The 12762-nt window shown below is 40.8% G+C and overlaps 1 protein-coding gene across 3 annotated transcripts in view; it reads left to right on the top strand.

The window, feature by feature from the left end:
- tbkbp1 (TBK1 binding protein 1) overlaps positions 1-12445 on the top strand; it is a 66794-nt gene extending 54349 nt beyond the window's left edge. For all 3 annotated transcript variants that reach the window (XM_053853552.1, XM_053853551.1, XM_053853553.1), the window contains exons 8-10: positions 6705-6820; positions 7501-8267; positions 9099-12445. In XM_053853552.1, the coding sequence (XP_053709527.1) occupies positions 6705-6820; positions 7501-8267; positions 9099-9227 (1012 nt within the window). In that variant the 3' untranslated portion in view covers positions 9228-12445. The remainder of the gene's footprint in view (positions 1-6704; positions 6821-7500; positions 8268-9098) is intronic.
- Positions 12446-12762: the final 317 nt, after the last annotated feature.

The raw sequence follows: 12762 nt of genomic DNA, 5'->3' as shown, positions 1-12762 counted from the left end.
GATGGCACGGTGGTGCATTGGTTAGCACTGGTTCGAATCCAGCTCTGGATCTTTCGGGGAGGAGTTTGCATGTTTTCCTTTAAAAGACATGCTCGCTGGGTAAAATTGCTCCTAGGTGAATGGTGTATGTGCCCTGTGTTGTCCTGGGTGTATTCCTGCCACTTTAACTGAAGATGTATGTCCAGTATGTGTACAGTAGATACACAATATGTCCTACTTGCGGCTGCTGCCATCTGATGGTATTACGCTATCCAGCTTCATGCAGGGATTTTTTTGTCTATTTATTCTGCAAAAAGGTGAACGTTGTGAATGAGTCAGTTCTGGAAACGTGACTGCAGCTTGTTGTTGCCAGTCAGTACAAAGCCAAATGCGATTGAATCCCATACTGTCAGCAACACTTGATGCAGGCATTTGACAGGTTCCTGGACTCAGTGGAAACCAAAAGTGGGACAATCGATCCATCACAGAATCCAGTTGTCCTATCGCAATGGAGGAAGAGGATTATGGGTTTTGCCACCGCGCTACCTTCAGTATGTTGATGACCGCCTCACCGCATTAGTCTGTCCCTGCTGTTTTTTAGCTGTAACTAACTAACTTTACTTGGTGTAAATCTACTTGTACAACCCGATGCTGAAGGCCAACGGCATCGTTCTTTCAGGGATTCTAGTGTATCATGTAGAGGATGAGATGCACTCTTTTCCACCACCTGTTCAGTCATTCCGCCTGCTCCTGTCAGCTGCTGTGGTCCTGCATAGGAGCTGTAATGGAACAACACTCAGCAGCAGTCAGTGGTGCCGTGCTGCAGCCATGAAGGCAATTGATGTGATAACGCTGTTTCACTTCATCAGATTTATGTTAGGTTTATTTTTCATTGTGTTATTTTCTCTGTGTAGATGATATACATTGTCAGTGTCATCTCCACTTTCACTATTATTATAAATAATGAGTAAATTGAGTAAAACAACACAATATTCAGTTAGCAAATTGTGGCATTAACAACTCGTGCAGTCAAATGATTGGATGATTAGACCTCATCTAAAAAAAATAAATATTTTCTATAGAGTCCACCACCTCAAATGGCATGTGGATAATAAACAAATTTCAGAGCAAATCTGCATTTACTTGAAATAATACTTGACTAATGAAGATGAACGTACTGGTGAAAAGCAAAAATACAGTTATATCTTTTTTTCTTCATTTTGTTTAAATACATCTTCAGAGCTGCTCGTGAGTATATTTCAGATTTAAACGTTATGACCTTGTTGTGCCTTTGAGCGCCACCTAATGGTGACAACTAGTAAAACATGTTTGACCACTGAAGGTGCAGCGTGTGGGGAAGCAGGAGAAATGAGATCAGAAAGGCTCTGACAAAGCTAGGATCACGTTAAGATGAGGAAAAATGTATTACATTATTACACATTGCTGTGACCCTTCATCTATATCACCTGTTATAATAACCACACTGAAGAAATGGCAAGATGGAATTTAAATATGGAATTTCAATTTGGAAGATCAGCTAGAGAGGCGGTGGTGTGCTTTAGAAAGGAGAGGAATGAAGGTTAGCTGCAGTAAGACGGAATACATGAGTGTGAATAAGAGGGACCCAAGTGGACAGGTGAAGTTACAGGATGCAGAGATCAAGAAGGTGGGGGATTTGAAGTACTAAGACTCAACTGTCCAGGGCAATGGAGGGTGTGAGAAAGAGGTGAAGAAGCTGGTGCAGGCAGGGTGGAATAGCTGGAGAAAAGTGTCAGGTGTGATGTGTGACAAAAGGATGTCGGCAAGGATTAGAGGGAAAGTGTACAAAAGGGTGGTGAGGCCAGCAATGTTGTATGGTTTGGAAACAGTGGCACTGAGGAAAAGACAGAGCTGGAGGTAGCAGAGATGAAGATGCTGAGCTTCTCTCTGGCAGTGAGCAGGATGGAGAGGATCAAGAAGCAGTAGATCAGAGGGACAGCACATGTCAGGTGTTTAGGAGACTAAGTCAGAGAGGCTAGATGGAGATGGTTTGGACATGTACAGAGGAGAGAGAGCCAGTACATTGGTAGGAAGATGTTGAGGTTGGAACTGCCAGGCAGAAGGGGGAGAGGAAAGCCAAAGAGGAGATGGATGGAGGTGATGAAGGAGGACATGAGGTTTGTTGGTTTGAGAGAAGAGGAAGCAGAGGACAGGGTGAGATGGAGGAGGATGATCCGCTGTGGCCACCCCTGAAGGGAGAAGCCGAAAGAAGAAGAAGAATAACAAATGGCAATATGGATGTAGTTGTATTTAGAAAGGAGTATCTGAAACAAATGTGTCAATCTATTGGAACACTTTCAAAAATGTCTAGGAGTTAGTGAAAGGGAATAGGGGGATTACGGAAACATATTTATTTTCATACATGGATGAGGACACTTTCAAAATAGCGAAAAGGTTGAGAAATGGGGTGAGAGGTGAATTCAAAAGTGGGTGTCTTCTATGACTGTCATGCCATTTCACTGACTGGTGTCAGGATGTTTGAATTCAGGTCAAAAGCACCCACAGTTAAAACATGCACAAGTTGAAGAGAGGAGGAAGTAAAAAACACATCAGTGACACGTCAATTCAATTGACTCCCACTCAATTGAAACCTCTGAAGGAAGGTATAGTGCAGGGTTGGTAATCTGGAGCGTATGATTGGTTCATGTCTGTGGGATTTTTCCAAACAATGGTTACCTTTTGGTTTTACTCAACTCTACCTTTGACACCTACTGCAAACCTCCAAGAGCTCGCTTTGACTGTCAGACGCCGTTTCTTGTAATTTGGACCATTTAGTTGAAACGGCAGTGATTGATATAGTGTCGCTCTTGCTTTGGCAACTATTTCCAGATGTTTATGATCGATGTGATCTGAAGATAGGACTTAACTGATGGACGATTAACATCAAAATACTGTTTAGTGTTACAGCAAACCAAATTAATCCACGAGAAGTATGTGCTTCTATGACCAGATGAACACCCTCTAAACAAGGAGCAGTATATAATTCAGCACTTTTTTCATTGTCAAAATGAAAATAAGTTGAGAAAAAAAGAAATATTATTAATTCTGAATAAAGTTGTAAATATATATTACATGCACTGTTGGGCAAGTGATTGTTAGTAAAGCAGAATGCATTATTTATCATTTCAGATTAGCCATTTCAGAGTAATAACTTTCATTACAGTATTACTGGAACTAAACTGGGAGGCATTATCGCTACTTTTGCATTACTTTGGTGTCCTGCTTGCTTTTAGCTCAGCATATTACACATCCAGCAAGGGATGATGTGGCATGTCATGACGACTCAGGTCATCCTGATGATGCTAATAACAGTATAATGGCACAGTACATTTTGTTATTATTATTATTATTATTATTATTATTATTGTTGTTGTTGTTGTTGTTGTTGCTGTTCGTTTATTTATTTTGTTTCTTTTTTCATCCTGATCTTATTGCTCTATTTTGGTTGCTAGCATGATCTTAATGTGGCAGCACACAAGGTGTCCAGATAAATTACTTTCCCTTGATTTTTTTCCTTTGATTTTGTTTTGTTTTGTTTTGTTTTGTAGTGTGCTGTCCTGTCCTGTCCTGTCCTGTCCTGTCCTGTCCTGGAATCTGGAATTTTATCCTATGCTTGTCAACTGTACCAAATTTACCAAATTTAAAGCTTTCAGTTTGTACACACCATGCTGACATTAACAACTCTTGTAAGTAAATATTCTTCAGATTGATTGTCTTTCTTGCTTACTCACTTACTTTGATATAAAACAAAGTTTCCGGTGTCATATTTAGCATATTATGTAATTTTATTATTGCCGTTATTAAGTTCTGCTTCTGTGTGTTGTCTTTTTTTGAACTAAGAAGTGCGACATCCTCCAACGGATTTTCTCTCCTGCCTCTTCTTGTGGTTAATGGTGACATTTGGCACTCGAACTCATCACTAATAATGTGTGTCACTGACGGTGCTGCCTTCACTTACCACAAACCATTATTCAGTTAAGCCGCTCCACAGAAGTACCCCTCACTTCTAAAAACTGTGGCATCAACCAGATTATTTGGAAACTCTGTTCATGAGAAAATGTTGTTGGTGAGGAAATATTAAGAGTCAAGGAAAGGAATAGCTCATGCTGTTTTCCACAGTAAGGCATGCCATAGTTAGAGACTCCAGATTGTGTGAATCGCAAATTATAGTATATATTTCATAACAGGTTAAAGGTGACAGATTCTTTAGTTTTATTGTTTAGTTTTGTTGTTAAATATTAACGTGAGTTTGATTTGAAAAAATAAAGTTATTTTCATTCAATGCTTACTCACCATTAACAGCAATAAAAGTACCTTCTGCCGACTGCCCCTGCACTCAACTTTGGATCAGATAGCCTTGAAAAAGTAAGAAAAGTACTGGTAGTGTAACAACATAGCACAGAACAGCAGGACGTAATGTAAAACAAAACAGTGAGACACATCGTGCTTGCTTCTCCACTGCATAAAAATAGATATCTTTAGCACGTCGTTGTTTAACGGAAAGTGTTTACATACATTCAACAAAAAGAAGAAAATAATTCAGTTCCTGCAGAATCATCTGAGGTGTCACAAATAGTCGTGCATGTGCAGAGGTGTCAACATGCTTTTGAGGAACATTTATGACCCAATATTTCTCTGTAGCATCAAACCGGTCAGAGGTCAAACTGCTGCCTGCTCTCTCGATTGATTCACATCAGTTCACACACAGGCACACACACACACTGAACGTGCCTTGCAACCAGATGCATAAAGACGAGGCACAAGACTTGCATAAGAGTATTTTTAGACATAAGAGCTCAGTCGGGTGTTGCTTTCCGCTGAACTGTTCAAAGAAGAATAAGGAAACGCATTTGTTTGGATTTTTTGAAAAACGCAATATGAAAACATGATTGTGGTATAAAGTATTTGTTAACAAACCAAGCCACATGCTTCTCCCACACAAAATTATTTAGTTTTATCACTTCCATGCAAAATAGTTTCCTTAAATTTAGTTATATCAGTTTATTACTGATACTATTAAAACAGAGGTTTGGAAATATTTTTCCTTATTTTATCTCTAGATTGATTTTCACAAAATCTAAATTGTGTGTTTTGGCTCAAAGAATGTGGAGTGCCTCGAGGCTCAGTTCTGACCATACTATACTATACGATACTACACTATACTATAGATTAATCATATCTGTGAGGTATCAGAACAAATGAACCATGTGTTGTTTGCGGTTGACACATATTTTATCAACAGTGGAAAGGCTCTAAAAACACTAATCAAGAACACGGAAATAGAAATGAAAAATTAAAATGGCTAGATAGAAATAGACTGTCTTTAAATTCGGAAAAAAATTAATTCTTGGTCTTTTCTTATTGAAATTAATGGAAAAAGATTAGATCAAGCATCAGAGGTGAAGGGTTTCAGTATAGATGAGCAGCTCACATGGAAACAGCACATAACAAATAGCAGAATGAAAACATTGAGACAGCAGTAGATAAGGAACAAGTGCAAATGCTACTTAAATGAGAGAGTGTTCAGAACACTGTACTCTTCTCTAATACTCCCACACCTTCTATACGGAGTCGAGGTGTTGGCGGAACACGTAACACAAGATCACTGCGTCTACTACAATGTACAAGGCAGATTACAAATACAAATATAAACTCATTGCGTATAAAAGTATGAGGAACACAAATGCATTTATTTATTTTTTATTTTTTCCTGTTTTAATATAGCAATTTAGTAATACAATACATATGAATATATATTCGTCAAAGAGTGTTCTGATGACCTACAACTGGAATGAATTCCCACGGTTGCGACTCTCACATCTCTGAAAAGCTGTCTTGCTTACTTGCGAATGGCTGCTGCTTTTGTTGTTATGGGATCAGCTGAGTCGCTTGTTGCCATGGTGAAGAGGGTAGAATCCAATGATCCTTGTTCCTGAAATAGTGATTTGTTTTTGCCCGAGTCATGACACATCCTGCATGAAGAACACCGATTTATCGGCTTCAGTTCATTTCTAAATATATCCATTTCTGCAGAAGACAACTGATTTAACAGCCAGAACCAGTGTGACAGCTTAATCTAATGCATGTTTGTACAGTCTCCTACTTTGAATTGAAGCAGCAGAATGAAGGGATGTTCAGCTGGAAATTAGAGGTGGATTTTAATTCACTATATGTGGTAGATACTGCTCTGAACTGAGTTCTATCAGTTCTGTGTGGTGAAGCATGTTTTCTCTGGCCTTTGTTGTTTATGAAGTCTGTGTGAATGCAGACTATTCAGGGAACTGACACATTTGGTGCATGGCACTGGTAAATCTGAGTCTTCAGTGGAGCATGTTGGGCAGAAGGATGAATGAGTCTTGCTGTCGCCAAAATTCCTTAAGCATAGATCAGTAACACTTTACTGATTCCTCAACCAGACTCATCGTTGATGATGTTGCACCGCAACTATGAACTGTCCTAAACTAGCCAGGATCTTGAGAGCAGATTGTTGACTCGTCGCCTTTCGCTGCAATGAAACTGGGCCAAAGCGTTTTACCTGTAATATCCTCCGACACGGACAAATCAAACATGCAAACATTAAAATAAATAAAGGTTGTTTTTTTTTTCAGAAACTGACTGTCATTGGCTCACTGGAATTTTGACTTCTTTTGAGACATTCTAATGTGTGTTCTCTCGTGCCCCCGTAGGGTGAATCTAGCACTGGCGTACACAGAGTTAACCGAGGAGCTCAGTCGCCTGCAGACACTGAGCTCCAAGCAGACAGAAATCCTGAGGAAAGCCTCTCATGAGCAGACGAGTCCAGGTAAGCAGAACCAACATGGACTTTGTGTTGTTGTTGTTGTTTGTTTGTTTGTTTTTTCATTAATTTTATTCATTAATAGAAAGCATGCATACATTCTGGAAAATATACATTTACAGAGATCAGTAAAAATCTATGATAAAAAAGATGAGCTTCCTTGATATTACCGTTATATTGACAACAAACAGCAACTTTGTCTCCATTTCTCCACTTGAGTGCGTCCTCTCTTGTAACCCCATGTTTTAGAATTACTACTGGGGGAGAAAGTTTCATCTGATCAATTATTGTTTGCTCAGAAACAAGGTCAGAAAGGGGTAAATAAGAGGGAGTATATGGAGGGAATTAGTAAAATCATATGAGGTGAACAAAGACAAAAACATCTTTGAAAAGTAAGTACTTCAAGTCCAACTACTTCACACCTCTGAAGTTGAAGACAGACCCTCCTTCATCACCTCTTCTTCATCGCCTCACCCTTGTTCTTCAGGAAGTAGAGAAGCAAGTGACTCATCAACAACATGGTTCTGCTATTACAGGAGAAACAAGATCACTGGCGTAGAATATTTTGGGGGAATTCTCCTTTGTACCCATCATTTCTTGTGTTATATTCTCTCATGAATGTATGTACAGTCATAAATCTGCCGTCCAAATGAAGTCCTAATTGTTCTCCCTCTGTCTGCTCTCAGTCCAACGTCACTCCCCCATCCACCACCAACGTCACTCTCCAGTCTCCCAGCGCCACTCACCGATCTTACAGCGCCACTCTCCGGTTGCTCCTCCGACGCATCACTCCCCCATCCAACAGAGACGCTCCCCAGTGCTGCAGCGCCTCTCGCCAGACATGCACCGACGCTCGCCACTGTTGGACATTAGTGACGGACCAGCTTCATACTCCTGCCGCCCTCCCAGCCAGCACCTGAGGGCAAGTTTCCAGGGTCGCCGAAGTTACTCAGAGGTCACTGACCCTTCCATGTACCAGTGTCCACCACGTTTCTCTTTGGACCCAGTGTCCACGCTGCCTAAACCACGGCCGTTTGTAGACAGCTACACCAAACCCCAGGCCCAACATGTGACCTCTCCTCATGGACTTCCACACAGACGATCACCATCCCCTCATCAGGGAGCCACCGGAGGAGACGAAAGCTCCATGCGACTCTCGAGAGAGATGCCTTTTCCTCTCTCTGAGGTCGCCCACCTTCACTTTGAGCCACCACCGCCATCCACCCCGGCATCCCAGCCGCCACAGTCCTCTGAGGATGAGGAGGACTGGACCGGTCAGCACACCATCAGTCCACCCCGAACTCTGGGTGTGCTGTCCCCCACAGCGACCAGCGGCACAATGAGAAGTCCTTCATCTGGCGCTGCCTTCCCTCAGCGGTCCAACACTTTGAGCTGCCACCCACAGTCGGGCTATGTCTCTGCTGAGCATGCCCAGTCCTGGCCATCCATTAATGTAAGTATCCAGCAAGAACACAGAGAGGCCTTGTCTCAAGCTCCTGAAGTCATTTTTTACAGATTTCCATTCAACTGAAATGCTATCATTTCTTGTCTCTTCCAAAACTAAAAGTAAAATTCTGTACTGTACTTATTTAAACAGTAAAACTCAATGCACAAGAGTCGTAACTAGTGACGGCTGCATACACAGCAAACTAGTGATGGACTTGAAGTCTTTCTGTACTCCAATCAAAGTGAAGGTTGTTATGTAATGTTAAGACAAAATGTAAGTGAATATTCTTGTGAACCTTCTCGTGAAGTAACATTGTCTGAAGCTCATTATGTCTGATTCCTCCCGTCGCTCCAGGTGCTGTGCCAGGATACATAAACAAACACACTGTGACTGTCAGCTCATTCAGTCGGCTGCAGCGCAAAGCTGTAAAGTCAATTAACTTAAGTGTGATAGCTTGTGACAGCACTGACAACTTTGTTAACTTTGTCTTTAGATACCTCGACATGCTTGCTCAAGTTTGACAGTTTATGCAGGCTCTGTTGAAGCTTGTGTATGAAACAGTGTTCCCTCCTGTGACCATCGTATCCACCCTCAAACAAAGGGGTGTGAGTGGTGCATACAGATGTGGAAAGCAGTGCAATGTCTGGTTATTTTCTTTTTTTTTTCCGCTGAGTTTAAGGTAAAAGGAAGAAGGAATGTGGATTGTGCCAACTCAAGAGATTGATAGATACAAAAAAAAAAAAAAATCAACTGAGGTGCAGCCCTTTACAACACCTACTTCATGACTGGGTGCTGCTGACGTTGTTAACAGAGACGGCCTGTTGTGTTTGTGTGCAGCTCTGGATGGAGACGGAAGAGAGCGACATGCGTAGCTGCCCTCTCTGTCAGCTGATATTCCCCGTTGGATACCCCGATGACGCCCTCATCAAGCACATTGACTCCCACTTGGAGAACAGCAAAATCTGATATCTCACCTGGGAGAGAGAAGATCCTGCTCACTCCACATGCTTCAGCAGTGAGGTCCACACGCAGCACCGGGGTCGGTATTCCTTGGGTTAATGAGTCTTACTGCCTTGGAACAGTGTGTGCTCAGTCTCTGTGGATGGTTGCGACCCATGTTGAGTTCAGTTCTGGCTGACATTGGTCCTATTGCCATCTGAGCTGGAGAGATGGAGAGCTCCGCAACGCAACATTCAGGGAGTCATCTTCTGTCGCGACCTTCTCCACCACTTAGCTTTAAATATTGTACTCAGAGTTTTATCCGTCACAAGTGTAAACGCCCTCCTTTAGATGTTCTTATTAACCTTGGTTAAAAAAAAGCAGAAGAAAAATAGAATGTCAATTATCTGCTTTCAACTTCAAAAGGGAAGAGTGTGTACAATAAGAGTCTTCATGTGATTCTTGAATGATTCTTAAGACTAAGTGCAAGTCATTCTCAAGTCGCGATTTTACTCGGAGAAACACCTGCATTCAGCTAAAAACTAAAAACCAAAAAAACACATCTGGAAATATCTTAAATAGTGAAGTAGAGAGTTTTGATTTTAATCTGATGCTTTCTGCATGAACAAATGACACGACCTACTAGAAAACTGTCACAAACACTAAGTTATTACTGTAAGTAAATGTTGAGGATTTAAATTTGTTGTAAATTCCTGTAAATTCTTTTTTCTCCCCCAGAACGGCGCTGGTAAGTTACAATGTTCCTCCTATATTATGCATGATAAACATAACCAGGATCAAATCATTTTTTTGATTTGATGACTATGGAGACAAGTTCCGTATGAATGAGTGAATGAAATATACAGGAAGTCCATTTACTGAAATGCGAAATGTTTCGGAACATAAACTCGGGATCCTCCGGAATCTGTATTTCCCAGTCAGATCGGCACATTTGTGTGATGTTAACTACCATAAAGACCTATTGAGTGTCCTGTAGAACAAACATTCCAGACTCACCTCTTTCCAATAACCATTGAAAGCTAATGAATGTGAAAGTGCAGTGTTGATGTCGTCCTGCAGGGCGGGGCCGCAGCTCTGACTTACAAGTTGTCAGAAAGCTTGCCAGGTGAGGAGAATCTTAAGAGCACTTTACGTTAGTACAGCCTGTTCTTTTCTACTACTTTTTTGATTCTCTTGTCGATCTGTGAGGCAAAAAAAAAGAGGATATATTTTTGCAAATGTTGAAGCACCTCAAGTGTGATGGTCATGTGTTTTTCTCTCTTGGTCTTTCACACCTGATGTAAAGACACACTTGTTTCTGTACAAAGACAAAAACTGGGATTCTCTCAGTCTTGTTAGATTTGTGTTGCTGCTGACTGTTGATGTCAGAACTGCCCAAGCGACGTGACACAAGTCAGTAGAGAGAAGAGAGCAGATGTGTTTTCTGTGCCTGCTGATGAATTATGAATACTGCACTGGCTTGATGATGACTGTACAGCAATCAGCCATATGATTATGACCACCTGCCTAATGGGTCAGTTCAATGTTAGGCCACATGGTTCAGTCTAGCACAGCTGAAAATGCAAGTATGAGCATGTCAAATATTCAGTTGTCACCTGTCTGTTGGGTCCCGTTTCTCCTGTTCGGTGCAGTCGCCAGTGAGTGGAGTGGAACGGAAGAAATATTTTATTTATTTAGAGTTGTTGGTTTATATTTCAGTGTTGAATATCTGGGACATTTGTTAACACTTGAAGAACATTTTAGTATAAGTGAATGCATATATCCAGTAAAGTTTAGCTGTTGGATGAGTGCAGTGTTTCTTTTGGAAAGTAAGTCTTTGACGGTGTTGGAGAAAAGACACGTGAAGAATGAAAAGACAATGAAGAAACCAAAGTTAGGTTTTGCTATCCTAATCACGATAGCTGGTCAACTAGGAGTCCACCACATCAATAAGGGGATGAGCAACTGAGTTCTGCAGCTCATGCGTTGCTCCATATTTAAGAAGCAAAAGCAGTAAACATTCATGAACAAGTCCAAAGCAAAGGACCCTTACATTTACAATTCAAGCAACCAAATCTCCTGGGTGTATGCCACCTACACTTCGAATGACCCTGGTTTGCTACTTGTCTTTCTTTTGAAAGCTACTGACCAACCAGGACAAGTGCTACTATTTATTTAGCAGCAGGTTGACATGGTTAGGTAGCTGGCCTTGATCTTGTGGCTGCTTGCTGTGTTTTCTGCCGTCCAAACATGGTGCGGTGCGTCACAAGTTTTAATTATCGGCAGGGTTTAACTTTATTTTCATATGTGGATTCCATATTTATTTACAGGACTACTGTGCACGGTATGTTAAACTTGTCTTTGAAAAAAACTAAAAAAAAAAACTAAAAGAAACAAACAAAAAATGTTGATGTCAGCTGACCTGAGGTAAGCTATTTCTCCAACTTATGCAGTTTCTTTCGCCCCTCGAGAATACCAATGTGGTGGATAAGAGGCGGGCGATGTGGAAGACAGATTAAACTTCACCACCTTCACCACCAGCTTCTCTGGAGAGAGGGCTGCTGTGATCTGACCTAGATTGTGACTAGGTGGAGGGTCAGCTTTCTTGCCAAGTCTTGATAACTACCACTTTTTAGTCATATAAAACACCTTTAAGTTCATTCACAAAAAAAAATAAATAAATAAAATACAACATAAAAGTCAGCCATCAGTCAAGCAGAGAACAAACTACCTTATTCCAAAACTGAATGACGAGGGCTTAAACGTTTGCTTTGTCTCAAATGAATATTTCTATAGTATGTACCAATACCACCTTGTATCATACACAAAACATATTTTAATCCATGTACAGATACAGATATATATATATACACATGTAAAATTACTGGGACTCATTATTTGTACTCTGTAATTGGAGCAGTTGTACATGAACAAACTATATTTCAAGTATAGCCACTTAACCTTCTTCAGTCACCTCACACTCTAATAGGCAGCTAAACTTGCACCCCTTGTACATGCGTAGTTTCTAAGTCTGCAGTTCTATCTACTGCCCACCATGTACTGCTGCTGTTTCACAGTCAGAGCTGGAGCAGAACCTGAAGTCCTGATGTGGTTCTGTTGAAGCTCAGCGGTGAAACTGAGCGTCTGCAGTGCTGTAACCAACACCACCCACAGCACGGCAACAACGTTCTGTCACCTTTCTTTCTGTATATATACGATTAAATAAACTGCCACTTGCCCTGAAATGGTTTGTTCTTCTTTTTTGAGTATGTTAAATAATTTTCTCTTCCTGAAAGGCTGATGGTTACCATAGCAACATCGGTTAAGGTACGAGGAAGTGTAATAAACAGCCGCATATGCTAATGGTCACTTTAGGCTTGGGATGACTCGGTGATTTTCTTATCAGCAATTTATCGCTGTTCAAAAGAGGATATTTTGAAAACAGTTCAAAGAGGAAGATATTTAAATTGAGTTTGATAAGACTTTTTTTTTAAATTACCTTCTGCAAAGACCCTCAGTCGGCAAAAACAATAACATCATTAAATAGTTATAACTATAACTA

This window comes from Synchiropus splendidus, chromosome 1 (assembly GCF_027744825.2).
Source record: "Synchiropus splendidus isolate RoL2022-P1 chromosome 1, RoL_Sspl_1.0, whole genome shotgun sequence".
Lineage (NCBI taxonomy): Eukaryota > Metazoa > Chordata > Actinopteri > Syngnathiformes > Callionymidae > Synchiropus > Synchiropus splendidus.
Note: the sequence above shows the minus strand (reverse complement) of the source record. Positions and strands in the feature narration are given on the sequence as shown.